This window comes from Bradysia coprophila (assembly GCF_014529535.1).
Source record: "Bradysia coprophila strain Holo2 chromosome IV unlocalized genomic scaffold, BU_Bcop_v1 contig_84, whole genome shotgun sequence".
NCBI lineage: Eukaryota > Metazoa > Arthropoda > Insecta > Diptera > Sciaridae > Bradysia > Bradysia coprophila.
In genome coordinates this window covers 3,299,344-3,323,357 of record NW_023503376.1, presented here as the reverse complement: position 1 = coordinate 3,323,357, position 24,014 = coordinate 3,299,344, and the positions used below count along the sequence as shown (strand labels likewise).

Sequence of the window (24,014 nt, the reverse complement as noted above, 5' to 3'; positions counted from 1 at the left end):
AGAGAGGTCTTATAATCAAACATTTACTAATGATTTGAATTAATTACTTATGTCGCCTTGATTTCCACACCGAAAAAAAAAATTATTTTTTTTTTCGTCGATTCGTTTTATATACATTTATCAGGGTTGTTTTTACCTTTCCGATTTACTTTATTTTTATAATTAGACCCAAAATCATTAGTGGAAATAAATCGATAAAATTATACGTGTGAGGACATAAAATCATAATAATTTGGAAGAAAGAAGAAGAAAAAAGTGGAAATAAAGTAACGGAATGAAACACTTGTAATATCAAAAAGAGAAATAATAATAAAAACAAAAAAAAACTGGATGTGGAAGCATTTGTATTTTTTTACACCTATATATAGATATACCATGGTTTCAGAATCATGAACATAACCGGGCATCGAGTAGTAATTAATTTTTTTATTCATTACGTGAACATTCATAATTAAATCATATTTATAGAAAAAAAGGGATTTATTTTTGTAATACAGAGAGACGACACATAGTTGAAATCAACAATAAAACACTAACCATAACAACAAACCGAGAGAAAAAAAAACGTATTCCACATTAACGAACCTAATTAAACAGAAAATTAGTTTGATTTTGATTTTTATTCAATTATAATCCAACAAAAAACAAACGAAGAAAATAAAATAAAAAATAAAAATTGAAAAAACCGAAAGAGGAGAAGGAGAAAAGAGGAAGAAATTACAGAAATTAAATTTACCAAACAAATATACTAAAAAAGAAAGGAAGAAAACAAACCAAAAAAAAAGAAAAATAAATTTAAATAAAAAGAAAAATATTTGAATTATATAAATTTCATGAAAATTATATATAGTTAATTGTAACCCAACCCCATCGTGTAGTTGAGCTTTTTTATATCAATATTTTAAATGTCACTTTGTATAACGTAGGATATATCTCAATACATAAACATATATATATATATTTCTACATGTATCTATATAGTCGGATTGCGTGTCTCTATATAAATGTTAACGTGTCCAACTCTATCAACTAATCAAACTTTTGGCTTATGATTACACAGTGAAACTAACTAAAAAAAATCCACCCACAGTAAGGAGAAAGTAGAGGAAATAAACAGCAAAAAATTTGTGTGTATGTGTCCCGCTTTCACCAATCCTCAATACAATTACCCGGACGAATAAAAAAAGTAAAGTAAAGTAAAATGACGTATAGCCAACGGTGTGTACAAATTGAAATTAAAGTAAACTTTAGCACATAGCATAGAGACGAGATATAGTATAGAAATTAGGAAGAAAATGACACACCTAATATTTGATGTAAACGGTATATAACCTCCGAGAGAAATATATATATATCTATCCACAGTACTTTGCATACAATTAATTTAATTAAATATAAAAAAAAAACGAAAACCAAAAAAAAGAAAGAAAATAAATTCCAAACAAAGAGACAAGTAAATAAAATCAGCCCATCATGTATGCCGCTGCCGGTGGTGCAAGTTTAGCGTCTCGCCGAAAGGGAAAGGAAAAGGCAGCCCTAAACAACAAAAACAAAGCTTTGCTGCAGCAAGGTCTAAAAGATAAACTTGCAGCGGATCTAGCTACCAAGGCCAAAGCACAAAGTCGTCAATTCCATAATTTACCAGCGTCATATCTCCGTACACCCCAAGCACAAGCTAGAAAATTAAGCGCCGGCTATACAACCAGCAGTAGACTATTACTTCCAATAAACGAATCAAATCAAAATGACATACACAATCAATCACATCACCATCACCATCACCACAATACACATCCCAATCACAGACCCTTATCACCCCGTTCCGAACATCCACCGCATCATCGCCAATTCCATCATTACGATAAAAATTACATAACCAAGTCGGCAACGTTGCCACTGGTCGTATCGCAATCGGAACCAACGCCGCCAACATCGCCGATTGTCGTAAACAATTCAAGTACAAAACCGCCCGAACCAAACGAACACCATGCGCTGCACATCCAAGTGCAAGACTCCATTATAATCACTCCAGCCACGCCACAAGCATCGCCCGGTCGTTCGCCCACCGGCGAACCGAACCAATTGGAACGGAAATGTAGTTTTTATCGCGGACGAAAGTTGGACACGCACGAAACGAATCTGAACGCAAAATCAGGGACAATAACTTGCAGCCATGACCAGCTGGTCTATACGGATGAATATCATACGACTTACAATTTGCCAAATGGCGGTCAGAAGTGGACCGAGGCTGAGTATTGCGATTCGGAGCACCGACATCTGGGAATTTGTACATGCGATCACGTTGAGGTAAACAAAACGATATGAGACCGATCAAAAGAACAGAAATTTTAATTCGATTGTTGTGGTAACGTGGAATGGAAATTACTTCATGTTTTTTGGCTTAGACACTTCAGTTTTATTGCATGCTTGTATTTGTACTTGTAAGCTTAGTGTACAGTGCATGAGAGTCAGGGCCGTATCTAGATGGGGCGCAGGGGGGCGGCGGCGCCCCTCCAAGAGATGTCATTTTTTCAATTTTTTTCAATTTTCCCATACAAAATAATTTTTTTGGACCTTGCGCCCCCTAGCGCACTCGGATTTTAAAGTCTGGCTACGGTCCTGATGAGAGTAGTACGAGTCATAAGTCACTATTCAAAAATTCCAGCACCGCATTCAATTTGTTTGAAATTTGTGCTAGCTTCTCACTAGCGTCGACTAGTTCGTATTTTAATTCCGTTAATTTCGCGAGGGGACTCGTGTCATCGGGATTGATCAAAGATATTTCTAGATTATTTTTGGCACTGCCCGCCAGTACATACTCCGCAACAGTATCTTGTGACTCTTTCGTACAAGGTATGCCTCGTATATTCGACGTTTTTGTAGCCGTTCCGTTCGAATTCAATTCGATCTTATTACTTCCCAAAATCTTTATCACTTCGGCTAGACTAGCGCACTTCCAGTTGTTCTTCGATATGCCAATTTTCGTTAGCAACGGAAAATATTGCTTGACTTCGCTCAAATTGATTTCCGTTAAATTGTTGCCTTCGAGGTATAGATTCTCCAAATCGGTGAGTGCAGCGAACATGTTCAAGTCAATGGTACGCAGTCCATTAAAGGATATGTCGAGAATTTTCAATTTTAGTTTGTGAGAGAATGAACCGTAGTTTATCCGACTGAAACCGCTTTGTTTGAGTTTCAACGTTTCCAGCTCGGTCATATTGGCAAACGTTGTAATGTCGATGTCTTGGATGTGATTGTGCGACAGATCGAGCTCCTTTAAGTTTTCTAACTCGGTCAGATTTTTGATGGAATACAAATTGTTGTTGGATATGTCCAGTTCAACTAACAGACCAGTTCCATTTTGTATGACGTAGGAAATGTTGTTGTGAGATGCGAAAAGTTTCTTCGTTTTTGGTCCAATATAGCATCCTTTACAATTGATATTACGAATGTTGGTGTAGTCTGCATCGACAACGAATAGATCGAGACCCTCTGTAGGATTGTTGTGCATATCGAAATGCATCAACTGGCGAAGATGTTGACATGTTGTTCCCGAAATCGTTTTGATTCGGTTGTTATGAAGCAAAATGCTTTTCAATTTACTATTCTGCGAAAACAAATGCTTATCAATCGATTGCAGAGCATTATCGTTCAAATGTAACGTTTCAATGGACGGTAATATATCAAACGTTCTGGGCTCTATTTCTTCGATCAAGTTCATCTGTAAATGCAATGTCCGTAAATGGATCAATCCATGGAAGGCATTCCTTTCGACCACAACGATTTTATTCTCCGACAAGTCGATGAATTCCAAATCGATGGCCCAGAAAAATGTTGAATGCGAAATCATTTCGATTCGATTTTTCGACATATCGATAACTCGCAAATCGTCCGCATCGAGGAAATCGACTTTCGACACTATTTTAATGCCAGAATTCCACGTGTACATTGTTTTCAGATGCGGAAACGCTCTAAATATCCCCTTCGGAATGGACGACAGCGTACATTTGTCGAAAACGAGTTCGGTTTTAAAAGTTGCGAAAAACGACGGAACATATTCGAATGTGGTATTTTCGTCGCCCGTTAGACCTTTTATTATGCAATATTGTCGACCTTGCAAATAGTTACTGATCGAATCGCATCTGATTTCGGTGACGGCATGCAATACCATTATTCTCGATGTTAATACGATGGATGCAATTCTAAAACGGAACACAGGATTACAATGTCGATCAAACACTTCCGAATATGGTTGGCAAAACTCACAGCAGATTCGAAACTGTTAGCGCACACATTTTCTTAACTGAACCAATAGGCCAATTATCGTTAGAGAATTTCACATGCGAATGATTCAATTAAATTCTTTGAACTAATTACAAGCTTGAGAAAATGTTATTTGAATTCGATTATTTTATCCAAGACTCTTGAGTTTCAAGAACGCAAACTTCCATATCCTAAGCTTGATAACACTTCGTCGGAGTTTTGTTTATCTTAGAAATTTCGCGTATTAACATTGTTTGCATAATATTTGCGTATGATGCAATCGTATGAAGGTATAGAACGTTTCAAGTCATCTGAATTCTTTTAAGGCATAATTCCGTCGTTTGTTGTATTATTACACAGTCTCACGACTCAGTATAACTTAACACTTTACCGGTTACTGTGACTTGTCGACTTTAGGCATCCTGAAAAGTAGTAAAGGAGTCGAGGAATACCTGCAAATAAAATTCTAAAAATCAAATTTTATCTGGAGGTAACCCTCGGCTCCTTTACTACTTTCCAGGATGTCTAAAGTTCCAGCGTGCGCTTTAATCTACAATGTGTTAAGGTTATCCGGGATAACCACGCTTAAGGCCCGTCATTGGGAAATGACAGGACAGTTTCCCGAAAATGTATGGAAAATTTTATCACAAAAATTCACCGAAAAAATTTAAAGAAACTCACCTCTTATGCTTTCCTATGTATACGGGCATAGTCTCTTTAGGTCGCCAAGGCATATTTGAACACTAAAACACTTTTTACTCGATGAAAAAACAAAAAGTTTTTTTTTTGTTTTGTCGCGACAAAAACACAGAAAATATTTCGACACAATTGTGACACTCCGCTATTATAAGGACTAGAATGAATGTTTGCTGTGTTCACTTCGGCGGTAAAATATTTTCATTCAAAAAATTGTCCGACCCTTCAACGATGGTAGACATTTATTAAAATTGTAACCTCTCCCACTTCTTTAGTAAGCTAACAAGAATTCGCTGAGTCTAATTATGCCAACTCTTTGAATAAAAATATCGGCTGAGGTCGAATAATTGTCCGCTGAGCTTTAACAAACCTCCGCTGAGCTCTAATAATTCTCCGCTGAGCTTTGACAAACCTCTAATGAGCTGTAATAATTCTCCGCTAGGCTTCAGTAAGAGTCCGTCAGACTTTAGCACGTAGTAGTAAGGCAATGAAGCTAAGCGAACACTCAATAAGCAACAGCGGATACCTAATAACTGTTGCTATGATTTAATAAGACTCCACTTAGCTTTGGCAGATCTCCGCTGAGTATCCGATTAGCTCCATTAAGCCTTCCTGAAACTTCCTTAGGTCTAACGGGCACTTCCTGAAGCCTAGCGGAGAATTATTAGAGCTCAGCGGAGGTTTGTTAAAGCTCAGCGAAGAATTATTAGAGCTCAGCGGAGAATTATTCGACCTCAGCCGATATTTGTATTCAAAGAGGTGGCATAATTAGACTTCGCGAAGTCTTCTTAGCTTACTAAAGAGAAACGAACATTTACTTACGCTCAGTGCAGTCTTACGAGAGGCTAAATTTTTATTAAAAATGCTCTCCCATCGTTGAGAGAATGTCCGCTGAGCTCTCGTAAAGCTTTAAAAAATGGTCGATGAGCATTATTAAATGTATACGCTACCCTTTGTCAACCGTTTGATGATTGTTTTTAAATGTCGGACACTTTTTTGAATGAAAATATTTTACCGCCGAAGTGAACACAGCAAACATTCATTCCAGTACTTATAGTAGCGGAGTGTCACAGTTGTGTCGAAATATTTTCTGTGTTTTTGTCGTGACAAAACAAAACTTTTTGTTTTTGCATCGAGTAAAAGTGTTTTAGTGTTCAAATATGCCTTGGCGACCTAAAGAGACTATGCACGAATACAATGGAAAGCATCATGGGTGAGTTTCTTTGAATCTTTTCGGTGAATTTTTGTGATAAAATTTTCCATACATTTTCGGGAAACTGTCCTGTCATTTCCCAATGACGGGCCTTAAGACATACTTGTACCTATAGCGACTAACAGCACATAAATTCTATAACTACCGTTTCTGATGTCTTAACTATTTTCTGGTGTTTTTTTACAAAATCTCTTACTTCATTTGTTTTGACATACAATTTGCTATATAAGACCAGATAAGCGAGAGCTAATCGCTCATATTTGTCTGTGATGTTGTAACAGATGACAAATTCTGAACAGTCAGATAGTTAGTCAATTACAACAATACTACCCTTTTAGTTCCACTTTTGTTCGCGAAATAGGTTTACTTGTATAAGGCAAGTGGAACTAAAAAAGTGAGCGCCGTATAAATATATGCGGCTTGAAGATAGTTCCACTTTTCTTTTTTACGAAAAAAAAGTGGAACGAAACGAGTGGTAACGTTTGTCAGATATCATACTAATCATCACTTTATCGACAACACAAAACGGTATTGTATACTGTATAGTGGTCACGTTGTCGCCAACTAGTTACATGAACGCATCAATTGAATATAGGATCACATCACGTTTTTAACCTTTTAGACTTTCACATTACGCAACAACATGGTCACTACACTGTTTGTGGGAATATTATTGATTCTACAAAAGCGCGAAAAAATCAATAATCTGCACACAGACAGTAATTACGGATACCTCGTCCAAAATGTTAAATAATTTTCGGTAGATTGTGAGTATTTCGATAGTTTTTTAGTTTCATTCAAATGTCGGCCACGGAGCGTAATACAATTTGGAATAACAATTTCGGACAGGTGATTTTGTAGCGTCTTTGAGGGTGTTTTTAGGTCTTTTTTCCATAGGGAAAAAAGACCTATTGTGGGCACTTCATCTGTCCGTCCGTCCGTCCGTCCGTCCGTCCGTCCCGTCTGTGTCACAAATCAAATGTGATTGATAAAAGTTAGAATTGCAATGCTACTATGAGCAAACCAACACCAGGCAAATCAATTATTATTTGTTATCTGGTAACCGATCGCTCATAGCAGACATTGCAATTTGAAATTTTGGTAGTTGTTGGTACTTAGAGCCCATAGCAGCAAAGATGTTTCTTACTCGAGAGACGCACACCGACTGACGAAATTATTCGGCCTGCTGGTCTATTTGTAAATTGAGTATTTGGTAGTTGACTACCAAAGTGGTAGTTGACTACCAAAGTGGTAGTTGACTACCAAAGTGGTAGTTGACTACCAAAGTGGTAGTTGACTACCAAAGTGGTAGTTGACTACCAAAGTGGTAGTTGACTACCAAAGTGGTAGTTGACTACCAAAGTGGTAGTTGACTACCAAAGTGGTAGTTGACTACCAAAGTGGTAGTTGACTACCAAAGTTGTAGTTGACTACCAAAGTGGTAGTTGACTACCAAAGTGGTAGTTGACTACCAAAGTGGTAGTTGACTACCAAAGTGGTAGTTGACTACCAACGTGGTAGTTGACTACCAACGTGGTAGTTGACTAATACGTATGTTGTAGATATGTTTACTTTTTGAGAGCTGCACACCGACTGATGAAATTAATCGGCTCGCTTGCCTATTTATAATTCCAAAATTTGGTAGTTGAATACTAAAGTGGTACTTGAATGAGTACCAAGCTAGTAGTAAACAGAAATTGAAAAAAAAAATGAAAAAAGACCTCACCAGGCTTTAGCCGGTCTATTCTTGTTCTATTTTTTGGGCACTAAGTACTCTAATAACTATTTTCAATAAACGTTCCGAAATGGAGCAGTTTACAGTGAACGACATCTCAAATGTCTCACTGTCAAATTTTTCTGAGAATTTTATTGTGTCATTGCAAATTCACAATGACATTCTCTGAAAAAAATGATAGTGAGACATTTGAGATGTCGTTCACTGTAAGATGGTTAAAGAGACAAGTTTATTGTATCGACAAAATCACTTTAATGCACTAGTGCGGAAAAGTTATCCACGCGTTTTTAACGCACGAAAGGAGACAAAAATTCACGAACTGGTCACGAACATTTCCGCTCTTACCTAATCAAAATTTTGATGCAATTTACTTCAGTTGTTTTTCAGTTGAACTCACTCATACAACAACCCCACTGTCTTATACGTGTTTATTAAACTCGTATACGTCAGTGAATTTGTATGCGTCTATGAACCAGCTGACAAGCAGCTGAAGCAAATAGCTCACAAATTTAGTCGGAATTAACTGTGAGCGACAGTCTGTCTTTTTTCAATTACAAATTACAATTATCGAATGTACAGAATTGCCTGCATATCAATCAATCAAAATTCTAACTCTTAACTGTACACTGAAACATATCCCCCTCCAAATATCGACGGGAAATCGATTTGTTATATTGAAATATGACTGGAAATTCGACGATGCGAAATGATTTCTAATTTGGAAATGTAAAAGGAAATGGAACATTTCGGGATTACAAATCTAATTCCGACACGGTTGTAAATCGTTTTTTTATTGTGTTATGATTGAAAATCGTTGAATTATTTAAGACTGCTCGTATGTATATACTACCTACAGTGCATACTGGCTGGTATGGCGGCACTAATTGTATGCTTGAATTGATTTTACAAATGACGCCATACGTTTACGCGATATATTGCATGCAACATGGGGGTGCGATTATATAGTTCTATCCATTGGTTACACTTAAAACTATGAATCGATGGATTCGTATTTTCTTTCGGACAAAATCTTAGAACTTTCTTCTTGAAAACATTGTCGCTTACGAATAGTCAGAGTGATTCTCGGAAACAGAAATAATAAACGGCCCTGGGCAATGTTTTCATAAATGTTTATGCAATTCAGTGATGATAGTTGTGACTTACACCGCCTGTGTGCAATGTCGTTTTTCGCACTAGTGCGATAAAGGATCTTCGAGGAGTTTTATCGCACTAGCGCTACGTGTGACTGAAGTCACACTAAGATTATTTTCGGTATTTATTCGACGAATCGTTACTGGTATTTTATCGCACATGATGTCTTAAGAACATCGGCTTCGCCTTGGATTGGCAATCTAACGTCTAGTGCGATAATATATCTCCATCCTCCTCATCAGAGCCTATTTTTGGATTTCTCTAAAATTTCCAAAAAATTGCCAAAAATTTCCGAAAGCCGCGATCGTCCAAAAACCGAATTTTTCCATCATTTCGAACGGTTTTGGCAACTCCAGAGCTCAGTCTTGTGTTTTAGCCAGCTCTCAATGATTTTGTTTGAGTATTGACGCTCTCATCTTTCAAATTAATCATGCTCGACTTCATTTGAAGGCTGAGTTCAGGAATTGCCAAAACCGTTCGAAATGGTGGAAAAATTCGGTTTTTGGACGATCGCGGCTTTCGGAAATTTTTGGCAATTTTTTGGAAATTTTAGAAAAAATTCCAAAAATAGGCTCTGACCTCCATACGATTCTTGTTAAATAAATAACTATTAGATGACGCTCTAACTGAAGACGATGCTCTTAGGCTTACGATATATAAACGAAATGTTTTTACGGCATTCATTTGGACCAATTATTGTTTAAAGGAAAAACGAAAATAAACAGCAAAAGGAAAGGCAGCTCCGGGCAGTTGAATATTCATTTGAATTAAAACTTTAGAGCGGACTTCAAAGAAGTTTTTCAGCTGGTTCACTAATACAAACAAAGTGCTTATTAGTCCTTATAAGGCTTTATAACTATCACCCGTGAACGTTTAGTTATTCCATATATGGATATATATAAACAAGTATAAGTAGTTTGAATGGGTGGGTCAGCTGGAAAACACATTCCTATCTAAATTTCACTGACGACCACTGTAGCAGTACGCGTACTTTTAGAGGTTGCATTAGCACAAGAGAAGGAGTCTCAATTTTTTAGTGTTTTTCTTAAATTAATTATGTCAAAAGTTTGTGTCTTCCGAAATACTATTTTCACGATAACCGGTTGCGTACCTACTACATTGGAATAAATCAACTCTTTTCGAGTCATTGAAAGTTTCCCCCGTTATCGTAAAGGTAATCGTTACCATATTTTAATGTTTTATAAATTCAAAAGAGTTGTGTGGTAAACAAATTCAAATCCTTCGCGCTAATTTGCCCACCAATTCTCACACTATCAAACATTTCGTATTTCATGTTGGGGACACATTATTTACGTAATTTTGTTCGTAATTTCCAGTCTATATATATAGTTCGTCTAAGCTCGTAGGTCATATAATGTGCTAACCACACCATAGGTGTTCTATTTCAATATGTCAAATTTCATCCACATAAGGCAACTTAACCTCAACTTTCAGGTTGACGAAAATTTTAACGAAAAACTTGAAACTGAAACTTGACAGTGCTACATACAAAATTTTACACTGTAAAAAGAGTGGGGATAAAATTTCATACAAAATAGTACTCTATTTGACAGCTGTCATTAATAGCACTTTTGAAGTGCGTTGCTGTGGATGAAATCGTTGTCGGTCGTGTTGTCAAAGTTCGGGTTTACAGTTGTTTGGAACAAAACTTTTGACCAATACGAATTTCAAATAACGAACCGCCCGATAAAACAGTGTATGGAAAGGAACACCATTTTCTATAATACATCTTTGGTTCTAGTTTTGGGTCTTTTTTTCAGAAACAACAATTATATGAAACCTGACCATTTTTAGACCCGTACGAAGTACTGGGGTCTTATAGGTTTACGCATACGTTTGTAACACGTCGAATTGGACTCCCTGAGTAAGGGGAAACCTATTGTGGTTGTCTAGAGATGCCAAATCCGCGAAAAAAAAATGTCCGTCTGTCTGTCTGTCTGCACGATAACTTGAGTAAAACGCATCCGATTTTGAAAATTCTTTTTTTTCCCGTTTGGTAATGTCAAAAGACAGGCTAAGTTCGAAGATGAGTGATTTTGGATCGACCCCTCCCGAGCTGTGGCCCAATAAGTGCTTTACGGTTTTTCGAAGATATCTCCGGACATTTAAACGTTAAACTTGTAAGTGATACGTCAAATAAAAGGTATTTACAATACCGATCGACAAAAAAAAAGTTTATGGAAATCGGATGACCGACTCGTGAGTTGGACCCCTTGGTGTGGAACAGGCACAGGGCAGCAAGCAGTTTTTGCTTGTAGGTCGGCCACATTTGAACATATTTCGTTCGTTTTAGCTTTATTAGATAGGTATTGACCGTACCAATCAGGGAAAAAAAAGTTTATGAAATTATGTTCTCCGGAGCGTGAGCTAGGTCTCTTGGAGTGAGCTCTTATCTGGCTACTTGGCCGTACAGTGAACGTGGAGTATTTTGTCAATATCTCGAGTAAATTTTGACCGAATTTCATGAATTTTTTTTTGTTTGAAAGGTATTAACAAATGTAAAGCGTCGGTACTATTTTCGGTTTCCTAACAAAATGGCTGCCGGCGGCCATATTGGATTTTATTAAAAGTGATATATATTGGGAAAAATGATACTTAGAGAGTTTCTGTTAACATGGAAATAATGTGTTAAGTGTGAGGGATTTCAGGGATTCCATATATGGACATCTATATATACCTATATACAGCTATATTGAGCTATATACAGGCATATAGAGCTATATAATAGCATATTCCTCTATGCAATGTTTATTTACAGTGAAATATAGGTAAATATAGCGGTATATAGCTGTTTAAATAGGAATTTATGAAATTTGACTTCGTACTGGGCTGTCTATATTGCCTCCGGCAATTTAATTGTATATGATAACAAGGCAAAGAGTGGCTAATGTAAGTGATTTTAAAGGGAGAATAGTTTTTCAGCAGAGAAGAAAATGAAGTAAGAGAAATGAAGAGTTTCACATTAAAGGCTTTTGATACGAATAGGTGTTTCGTACGGGTCGGCGTTAGCTATGTTTACAACTGAAAATTGATATGGTAATCGCTGAGTTTGTCAAATGTTCATTTGTGTTATTAGCTTAATAAGGACGAAAAGATGCATTTATTATGCTAAATAATGCACCCCGTCCATAGCCTTTTTCATGGTTTATTTTAACTGGTTTATGAATGCGTCCACTCACTATACCATATGTTTTCGATTTTTATTACAGCACATCCTAATCAGTATCTAATATATTCTGTTTCCCACTACAAAATGTGCCCATAAAATGTTCCGACCAAAGAAAATGCTGCTTTAAATAATCAACATTTCATATCCTACAAACCGAAATACAATGTTTCGCCAATGTAGGTCATTACTCCATTGCCATTAATACCAAATTATGTACAATAAAATAGAAAAAAAGCAGTCCAGCAAAATATATATAAAAGCATAGCCACCCATAGCCTCCTACATCTATATACACATACGGAGTTCGAGTTCTATGTGAATTGCAAGTATGTACTTGCTCCTCATATATATATAGGGAAAATCTTCTGCCTCCATATATACTCGGCTGTTATATACACACAAAATAAATACTATAGCAAAATGGAAATTTAAAAAAAAAGTTTGGTCTGTCCTTTGCGTGACTATCAAATCGAAACAAACATTTTATTGATTTACTTTCCCACTCAATAAAATGTGTATGTACAGTATACACTACAACGGGGGTATATACAAAAGTACAATTCATAACATTTTACATGCACAGCTGTATATGCCTCACTATGTTGTCGTCAAAAAAAAAGCGGGCATAACACTGACAATCTCGAATACGTACCTACTAAAATACGTATTGAGCTGGTGTATAGTACCATTTTGCCAAAATCAATAATAAATTCAAAACATTTATTACGTTCAAAGCTCATTTCATTTATCAAACTTAATTTCGGATACGAATTGTGTATATATATGATTTATAGTTAAAATGAAGAACGGCACACACACACACAAAACGTCGACCACACATAACAATAAATTACATCGAAGAAAAGCCAACGAATTTTCATATTAATTTGTTTGTACAAAATAAACAACATATCGGAAAATGTGAGTGTTCCTATCATTCTATCCTATCATCGTATGTTTGTTCATGTTCATTCCAACGATTCTTTTAACTTTGTGGTAATGTTTCTTTGTCATACTTCTTCGGGTAAGGGGATTAGCAACTCATTTTTCGACAACGAAAAATATTGAACTCATTTAGTGGGTGTTGGATGCCCTTTCTTCTAGTGAATCCTTAGGTTCTTCTAGGAATAATAAGTATTTCTGTTCGGAATTTTTTGTTGCACAAAAATTTAATGCGTTCGAGTCCAAACACCTTCAAGTTATTAACTAGTAGGGCTCACTAGTTGAACAAAATTCATTTTTTGGTGAATTTTGGTATAAAAGCGTGAATTTTTTACCATTGATAAATATGCATTTGGGGATTCCAAAACGATTAGGAGACTTTGAAAAAGTGACATCTAGCGCCATCTATATCCGGTTGAAGTTTTCGATGCAGAGGTAACTTTGATGAATTTCTGTGTAGCGGGAATCGAAGCTACACAGGTGATATTGGTCTCAAACGAAAGCTGAGGGTTCAAAGTTTTTTTTAGTGCAAAAAAATTTCACGAATTTTCCAATTTTCCCGCAGTTTTTCAGAATTTTCTTAAAAATGATATTTTAAAACTGAGGTGAAAGTTAAGTAATTTTTAAAATTGATTCAAAAAAGTTTTTTTTTCGCTATTATCGTTGCACATAACTTTCACCTTAACTTTCACCTCAGTTTTAAAATATCATTTTTAAGAAAATTCTGAAAAACTGCGGGAAAATCGGAAAATTCGTGAAATTTTTTTGCACTAAAAAAACTTTGAACCCTCAGCTTTCGTTTGAGACCAATATCACCTGCGTAGCTTCGATTCCCGCTACACAGAAATTCATCAAAGTTACCTCTGCATCGAAAACTTCAACCGGATATAGATGGCGCTAGAGGTCACTTTTTCACAGTCTCCTAATCGTTTTGGAATCCCCAAATGCATATTTATCAATGGTAAAGAATTCACGCTTTTATACCAAAATGCACCAAAATGCAGCTAGTGAGCCCTACTAAACCCTAGAAGAAGAAGAAAAATGTTCGTCCTGATTGTAAATCACATGGAAATACAATTCTAGTACTTCAGTATCATGAAATATTGCCCTTTGATTGATTGATTGATTGATTTTACAAATTACAATTGAATTTACAAGAAAAACGAGCCGTCAGAACAGTCGGAGCGTTTGCTGCGACTGAGCCCCGTACAAACCCGTACATCTATTGCGCACGTGACCCTACTTCGTCCGTCGCCCTACTCTTACCGTAAGCCTATTGCGCCCGTAAACGTCGTAAAATTCTTAAAAATTGCGCATAGCGCAATTACGAAGCCCCGTACGACGTTCCTTTCAAAAGTAACACAAACTACACTTCCCACTGATCAGTGTTTTTGGAATTATCATTTTCACCTATTTATATTGATTTTACAAAAATCCAAAATGGCGGCTGACGGCCATTTTGTTAGGAGGTGGAAAGTACAACGGCTGCTTTACATTCATTAGTACCTTTCAAACAAAAAAAAAATCATGAAATTCGGTTAAATTTTACTCGAGATATTAACAAAAAACACCACCTTCACTGTACGGCCGAGTAGCCACATATAAGCTCACTCCAAGAGACCTAACTCACGCTCCGGTAAACTGAATTTCATAAACTTTTTTTTCCCTGATTGGTACGGTCAATACCTATCTAATAAATCAAAATCCATCTAAATCCGTTCAAATTTGACTAACCTACAAGCAAAAACGGATTGCCACCCTGTACCTAGTTCACACCAAGGGGTCTAACTCACGAGTCGGTCATCCAATTTCCATAAACTTTTTTTTTATGGATAGGTATTGTAAATACCTTTCATTTGATGTATCACTTACAAGTGTAGCCTTTAAATGGCCAGAGAAATCTTTGGAAAACGTTAAAGCACTTATGGGGCCCCAGCTCTGGAGGGGTCGACCCAAAATCGCCCATCTTCGAACTTAGCGTCACTATTTCAACTACCTTTCAGGACAGACAAAATTTTTATTGCGGATTCGTTATCTATGAACATAGGCAAACACTTTGCCCTTACCGTCTCCTTCGAATTCCATCAATTACACACGGCATCGTAATCCTATAAGCCCCTTCGTACTTCGTACGGGGCTAAAAAGTCATCCTTGTTGGGCCCATTGTGTCACGCTCTTCGAGTGTTGTTGTTGTTGGTGTCATGATGACATTGAATATTCCCCTTTACAGTTATATGGGAGTTAAATTTGGATTAGAATAGTTCATCTCACTCGCACCAATGTAATTCCTATTTAATTTAAAATGGGAACAGCTTCTGATCCTGACGTCCCAGAATTGTATTTCTTTGTGACTTACAATCATGACCATGGTCTATCTATAGGCTTTCGGCCTCGTGGTTGATACATGAAATAAATCAGCATTTGTGAAGTACCTGTACGACGGAAATGAAAACAATGTGAGTGTGGGATTTGGGACGTTTACTTACTGGTGTTTAGCTAAGATCTTCTTGAAAATGATGAATTTATCAAATTTGAAACTTTGGATAGTCCTCAACTCAACATTAATCTACTACTTCAATTTCAATAACAATTTGAGGGTGAGCGTTCCCTTTTATCGTTTGGTCTAAATCCAGAGCTGAAACATACACAACAAACAGTCGGTTCGTTTTATCTAAAATCTAAAGGCTACATCTCAACATTTTTAGTGAAACTAACTTACATTTGCATGACAGCCGCCATCATGTAAGTTATTTATTCTCTGATTAAACTTTTAGCACATCAGTAGCTTGTGGATATTCAGCAAGTTCCGAAAATGGAATCAATCAAAATGAAATCAAAAGAATACAAAGAAAAATTTAAAATCAAAAATATCGGTAGCAATTCCTCAATATGAAGAAACGTTGAATATGTGTCGAACACAAACTAAATACAAAATTAAAAGTTAACGGTGACACTAACAATGTCACCGTTAAAAGAAATGCAGAAATTTAAATGTGATATACCCGATGTATAAAATAAGTAAAAAAAAATGAGAGAAAAATAGTGAGAAAGAAATGCAGATAATAAAATAAAAAAGTTTTTAAAATTAAGTGAAAATCAAAAGGAAAACAGATAATCAAAATGCAGGCGGCTTTGATGATAAGATCGAAGAAGCGGGTGGCGAGAAGGAAACGACTGCGAAAAGAGGGCCGACTTATCGATTTGCCAAGTAACGTTTCCGTTAAGAAACTTGGACCATTTCCACGCTTTCCTCCAGATCATTGGGTTGGAGATCTTGATACAAGTGTTAAGGTTTCTTTTTTGATAATTTTAGCAAAAGAATTTTTATTTACAAAATTTTAGATTTGAAATCAACTACTTAGAAGAAGTTCTAAAACCAATTTACTCAGTGAGAATCTGTCGTTATGTCGGTTATTGACCAACATATAGTTTCGACATGAGATAATTATCTAGCAAAATTATCGAATCTATTACTTGATTTGATCCGATTATTTTCGACAGACAGAAATAGAATCTATTACTTCATTTGTTTTAATGCGAATTTTGCTTATAAACGATGATATTAGCTGGATCTCATTATTTATTGATGTCAACGCTGTCGATTACAGATGAAGATTATATTATATTATATGTGAAAGGTTGTCAATGTGTGTCACACCCCGCATATGAGGGAGACTAAAAATTACATATCGTTTCATGTTCAAACAAGGCACTTCAAGCAAAAGTACTTCGAGAAACAGCTGCCAAATAGAGTACTATTTTGTATGAAAGTTTTTTCAAGATTTTTTTTTTACAGTGTCAACATTTCCGTACTCTATTTAGAGTACCACTCATGCTTTACGTGTGATGGCTCAAACCTTTATATGTACCAATATTTCAGTGACACAACGAATACCCTACAAATCTTGCTTCGCTTTAGACTCCAATTTTAACAAAATTAGTCCAACTCCATTGTGTTCCAGCTAAGATGGAGGCTATCGAACTTCTGAGGTCGCAGCTTCAGTGGAAGTATTAAGTTTTATGAATGTTGTTATCAACTAATGTAAGCCTTCAGCGCTTCACAAAAAACACGGATGATTTAAGAGTGATAAATCACCTAGTTTTTCACCTAAAATGATTGATATCACCAACAGGTCAACATGGACCTGGTGGTGTGTATACTCAAAATATGCGTCTCTTCACGGCTAGCTAAACAAGTTTTTCCACAAAATTGTTTTACTCGACTAATCGCGAGAAAACGATTTTGGGCCCCTTTTGGCAGACCCTTACTACATGACCTCGAGCGTCGACAACAAAATAGAGTTCACCAAACGTAGTACTACGTTTTACTCGCAAAAGTTCATCGAATCGAATGAGCTATAAGTCATTAATATCTGCGATCCCTTGTCCCAAAGTTGTTCAAAGATTTCGCGATATCACTCTTAAATGCCAATTCTATTGACACCGAATGCATTGCAATGAAGGGAATTTACGCTACACTCGAATTCACCCGAAACTTGGGTTCCGTGTGTTTTTGCGGCTTTGCATTACCTTCAGTGGTGAACATACTTTGGGTTCATTCACAAAGTAATCAGGCTCATTAGGGGGTAAGGGATCAGTAGAAATGGGGCGCTTCATCCATAAAAAAATCTTTCTTAATTTTTGCGTGCGATGTCTATACGCTAGGGCGTATCGAATTTTGAGAATTTTACGGGGCGCGATAGCCTGTGTGCGGAAAACGTAGATCATTGAAAACTAAGTCCAGGCATATGGTTGATGGATCCGAAGGTGCCCGGGAAGAAGTCCCACCGGACGACTTTAACTTTCAAATGGTCATAACTCGGAAAGTTAAGAGTTTTTTTGAAAACAATGTTCTAGCAGGATGTAGAGCGTTAAAAACTCTACAAAACTGCCAAAGAAACCGATGGTCCAAAAGGTGTGTCTGTCGAGGTTTTCTAACATCGAAAGTTCGACATTTTGGTTTTTGACTTTTATTTCCTGAGAGACAAATTATTAAGTTTAGCTTTTGGCATGAGGTTGTAGAGGAGGTCGGGTACTACCAGTACACTGTTGTCCCGGTCGGCGATCCATTCCAAACCACTTTTTCAACATTTTTGAATGGACTTTTTAAGTGTACCCACGTCGCCCACGAAGCCATTGCAGACAATGTAACCGGTGTTGCTGAGTCGAGGTAACCTTGGCCAGTAAGTGCACATAATATTCCATAACAGTAGCTGAACTCTTTTACAAAATATTTAAGAATTCGGTGTAGCACATTCTGTACTACAAAATCTGAGAAAGTGAAATTTGTGAGAAAAACAACAAATAATCGTTTTAATTAGTTATTTGACCCACGAACAGTAGTAAGAAGTCGATTTCGTTGCAAATACACATTTTTCGATATTTTTACAAAAGGTTGAACTTCGTGGTATACCGTGTCAATATAATGTGCTACATCGAGATCCCAAACATTTTGTAAAGGAGTTCAGCTACTGTTATGGAACTGCACTGGCTTCGTGGGCGACGTGGGTACACTTAAAAAGTTCATTCATTAATGTTGAAAAAGTGGTTTCGGATGGATCGCCGACCGGGACAATGCCTAGTGTACTGGTAGTACTCGACCTCCTCTACAACCTCATGCCAAAAGCTAAACTTAATAATTTGTCTCTCAGAAAATAAAAGTCAAAAACGAAAATGTCGAACTTTCGATGTTAGAAAACCTCGACAGACATACCTTTTGGACCATCGGTTTCTTTGGCAGTTTTGTAGAGTTTTTAACGCTCTACATCCTGCTAGAACATTGTTTTCAGAAATACTCTTAACTTTCCGAGTTATGACCATTTGAAAGTTAAAGTCGTCCGGGGGGACTTCTTCCCGGGCACCTTCGGATCCATCAACCATATGCCTGGAATTAGTTTTCAATGATCTACGTTTTCCGCACACAGGCTATCGCGGCCCTTAAAATTCTAAAAATTCGATACGCCCTAACACACGGGTTCTGAGATTCTTCATTTTTTCCGAGCGCACCTTGTGAATGATTCCTCTTTTTATCAACGGTCTAGTTAATTTAACAATAGGTAATGATGATAATACAGATGTATAAGGCTTAGTAGTTAGGGCTTGAAGAACCAAACAGGAAAACTATCTTTGACCAGAGTGAAGAATGATAGAAGTTTGGAAAAAATTTTCTTCACTTCAAGTTTTGAGTAAACTGACAAATTCCTGTTCTACAGAATATTACTGAATTCAGCTGACTCTCGGCAACGGATACATTCTCACTGAGTAAATAAGTTTTATCGCAAAATTTACAATAACGAATAGCTTTTTAGCATTTTATAGAAAATAAATACAACGAACTTATGTAAATAAACGAAATCTCTTATCTTGCTTTCAGCATACTTCCACTGTAGCTTTATCAAACAAACTAAAATTGTCTCTCTGCACACATAAAAAATAGTAAAACATCTGCATATTGATGATGAACTTTATAATATAGAGAAAAAAAAAACAAAATTCACACCAACCACCAAAATATCACCACCACCACCACGTTCAGAAAACATTTTGTAGCTAAAAAAAAATATTCAGAAAACTATCTTTAGCTGCTCGATGAACTTTCATATAAAATCGCATAACGGATATAAGTAAAGAAACAGCGAGTAATCACATTTTTTAGATAAAAATAATTTCCGTTTTAAATTTTTCAATGTTATGTTTTTGCTGTGCATGACGCTTTTTCGTTGTTTGTCGTTTTGTGTTTCGAGGAATGAAATCTTTTATTTTTATACGGTAAATGCAATTTGAATAGATTGAGCACTATTTCAAAGGACTCTCAATGATTGACGCTGTCGGCAAGTCGGTCACTTCTGTCACTTCACCGAACAATATTTTCATGGATCGAATTTCCACAATCTATTCAAATATGATTCAGTAATAATAGAATAGTAGAATGATGTGTGAGGTAGGTTCATATGTTTATGGGTTACGTTTATAGGAGCTCGTTCAGAAACTCTTCGTTAAGTTTCACTGGTGAGGATTTTGACACTTCTTTCATATAAAATATGTCAAAATATTCACTTTGGGTAACGAATTTTTAGTTCCTGCACGAGTTCTAGATCATCTTCAATATACGGTACTTTCAGACGTAACCTCACTTAAGTTTCGTTAAATGTTTCGTACAATTATTCATTTGAATGAGATTTTTTTAACGTGGATGTCATTTCTTAACGTGCATTTTAAACGGCTTTGAAGACGATATATTGTTAACTCGAGTACAGCTATCACAAAAAAAAATTACGCTGCAATTGCGCTACAGAGGAAAGTACCGTAAGAAAAATTTAAAACAAAAGATTTTCCGAAGCCGCATCTGAGCTTTTCATACAAAGCCGATCGTCGTTGAATTTATCTTTTTTGTGACAGCTGTACGAGATAATAGTAGATTAATGTTACCGAATATTAAGGCGCTTTTTCGAGCGAAAACACCTTTGGTTCTGATAGTTTTGGGTCTTTTTTTCAGAAACAACTGGAACCAACCATCTTTTTCGTTAACTCGTTCGCTACTTTCCGTGCCATCGCGGGTAAAAATAAAAGTCTCAAAAGTTCGAAAAACGTATACTCACTTGTCAAAAAAGACAGGATTTGAGACCGTGAGTACACGTTTTTTCGAACTTTTGAGACTTTTATTTTCAACGGGATGTGTGTCTGTTAGTTAGTACTTTAGGGCTGTATAACTGTTACCATTTTCAAATAGTTCAAATGTTAGAAACCATTAAATTATTGTCTATTAATCATAGCCCGGAACACACTTATAAATTTAATTTCTCCGCAAATATCCAAAGTTTATGTTTTCGTAAGCATAAAAAAGCTATTACGCCGTTGTCATACAATATTTTGTTAAGTAAACAGCCACATACAGTAGATTTATTGCGGACCAGTTGCCGATGTTTAATATTTCGAGATACCGGAAATAAAATTGATATTTCCGCAAACATTCACATATGTCACCTTTAACTGTTAATGACTGCACTGTGTTGTGCTGTTTACATTAGCGGAACCCTCTTCAATTTTTTGATATTCAAGCTTTTACATAAATTATTTCCCTTTTCCCATAAGAATGTTACAGAGAATCTGTTGGCGTTCTAATTGTCTATTACAGCACTGCGTAATTTGAAGATTAATTTTAAACTGAAATTCGGCGTAATATATTTCAGCGATTGTTATGCCAACGGAATGTTATTTCATTCAAAATTCGAAAGGTCTATTCGACCCACAAAAGCGAGTACAATAAAATTGTAGAAATGCTATTCGCCACTGTGAGACGTTTCCACCTCAAGAGTTCTCTTTTTGAATTATATTTTTCTACAACAACGGCACAATAATCACAGCTTCTACGAACGTAAATCACGAACGGAGCATTTTCGAAGAAGCACAGATAACGCTACATTGCTCACAGTGGACAAAACCAACAAGGTCCTAGTTTTACTTCTATATGTCCAATGAAGGACATAACCTGAAGTGAATTGTGAATTCAGGCCGGAGGAATGAAAACCCTAGGACAGTCGTTAATTCGTATTGGTCGCTTAGTCAATATTTCAACGAAAATTTCGCAATCACCAAAAAGAAACAAAGCGAAATTGCTCTTCCCTTACCCATGGGTCGCGTGTAGCGAAAGCGAAGATAAAATGCCGTTTCGACCTCCGGAGCCAGTGGCGGTCAGAGGTTAGCGTGGTCTAACCGTCTTCGGTCGTTTCCACTGATCCGTTACACGAGACAGCTAGAAAGGGCAGATCCGGGTTTTTTTTACGTTACGATTTAGCAACGGACTAAATGCAACAGTAGAACTCACCCACAGCGCGAGGCTATTAGACTAAAAAGTTTGAAAAGATCTTTGAAGACTCGAAAAATCAAATTAACACAGCTGAAATGCCTACAAATTTAAGGTACTAAAAGGGTGGCGTAATGCCTACAAATCCAAGAAGCTGTAAGTGTGCTGAACATTAAATATTGAAAAGGGTTTAACTAACGCAGCGTTGAATCATTCCCATTCACGATATTCTCTTATAAGGAAGGGATGAAAATTTATTTTTCAATTCATTTGTTCACTTGTTGTACTACAAGGTCGTATCGTTATTGAAAAATTTTCAGTAAGGTCGTAAGGTCATTTAAGATGCTTTGCATTTAAAAATGCTGTTCAAAAATAAGACACGCCTCATCAGACCATGACGACAGTGGCAAAAAGATGACCGACCTCTATGAAGTATTTCATCCTTTTTTGCATGTAAGAGTCTAGTGAATCATAATTGAAATGAAAGTTACTGAAAATTATTTCCATATCATTGTATCATCCCATTTGATGACACATACAGGTCTAGTGGCGAACACTACGCAACAACAGAGACCTTTTTGTCCTTTTATACATCAAAATGTATACTAAAAGTAAAAAGTAATAGATTCGTAATAAAGACGCACTATTAGCCCCGCATCGTGAGAATAGCGTCCACCTTAGAATTAATGTTCAGCATTGTCTATTAAAATTTTCGTAGGGCGATGGAATTGATGATGGTAGATTAACTAAATGTTGGATATTTACATAATTTCAACAAACAATTCAGTAAGTCAAATATTGTACTTAGCACATCTGTTTATGCGCGTAAAATTCAACCATGACTCTATTTTCTCTTTTATTTTATGGCACTGACAATATGTCCAAATTTCGGATGGTTTTAGTAGTGAAGTGCTCTTTGACGAAAAAGTTTCACATTACTGCGAAGTTTTTATAATTGTTATTTAGTTGACAGGATACAAAGATTTATTTGTTTACAATCCATCATTCGAAATGGCTGGGGTTTTTAAAATGTCGTCCAAGATACGACTCAGAACAAAGGAGACTGACGATTTGCTCGTAAGTTTTACTAATGACTAATTCAATCAACCAACTAAATAAATGTTAAAAATGTAAAAACAACATTTCAATAAAGTTTCCATAAAAGGAAAAATTTACTAGAACAGAAACGAAGTCCTTGATTATATGACCTTTAGCTATGTTGTTTGAAAATATCGTTTTCAGAAAAGGAAATTAAAATTTTCCGGTTGAAATTAATACTTTTCCGATACAAGCCGCTAGGCACGTCGCTCCAATATCGGTAACATTACCCTAGGTCTAGCCAAATTCATTCCACTTAAAATAGAAAATGGAAAACTGTATTTGCGATTTGGTTTCATTCGTTTCTTAGTGTAAATAAACCAATGTGTTGTTTGAAAGCAGCCAAATTTATTGAGAAATGTTTTACAACAAAGCATAAAAAAAGTTCTCAAATAGCTGCAGTATGTATTACTCCCCCTGGGATGGTGAAATGTTTCTTTTTTTAGTTCGTGTAAAACATAAATGTGAAAACGTTTACTTATGAAGATTCAGTCTCAACGTCCATTTTTTAGAGATCAGCTAAAATGTGACTAATCAACATGTTTGGAAACAAGATTGATCCTTGTTCTATTTGCTGAACTACTTAGCTCTACTAAGAGTATATGGCAAAACATTTCCTTATACTTCGTTAACTTCCATTGATAATTTTGTTTAAGCTGTTAAGCTGGAAAATCTAAACAACAATTTTAGTAGTTAGGGCTTTCCACTAACTTCCCTAATGTAAAAAAGGTTTGGATATCAGAGGATTTACCCTGAGAGTAGAATTTAGGAGTAAGAAAACAGAGAAACATCGGAGCCATCCTACACAAATAGTAGATTACATTGGATGCTGCGAAAGTAATACATTACATGAGGTAACAGTTTTGCGATAAAAGCAAACCCCCAAGTGTGTCTTTGAGCAACTAGCTTCTGTAATTGTCTT

General features: G+C 36.2%; 2 protein-coding genes across 2 annotated transcripts in view; one reads left to right on the top strand and one right to left on the bottom strand.

Moving 5' to 3' along the window:
• The first annotated feature begins 625 nt into the window (after nucleotides 1–625).
• Nucleotides 626–24,014, top strand: part of LOC119072880 — a 53,842-nt gene continuing 30,453 nt past the window's right edge. The window contains exon 1 of the mRNA XM_037178193.1: nucleotides 626–2,307. Coding sequence (XP_037034088.1) covers nucleotides 1,474–2,307 — 834 coding nt within the window. The 5' untranslated portion in view covers nucleotides 626–1,473. The remainder of the gene's footprint in view (nucleotides 2,308–24,014) is intronic.
• Nucleotides 2,360–4,407, bottom strand: LOC119072881 (leucine-rich repeat-containing protein 40-like). The gene is made up of 2 exons (XM_037178194.1): nucleotides 4,267–4,407; nucleotides 2,360–4,202 (listed from the first exon to the last, which is right to left on the bottom strand). Exons 1-2 carry the CDS (start codon nucleotides 4,293–4,295, stop codon nucleotides 2,639–2,641), a joined length of 1,593 nt encoding a protein of 530 aa, XP_037034089.1. The 5' UTR covers nucleotides 4,296–4,407; the 3' UTR covers nucleotides 2,360–2,638.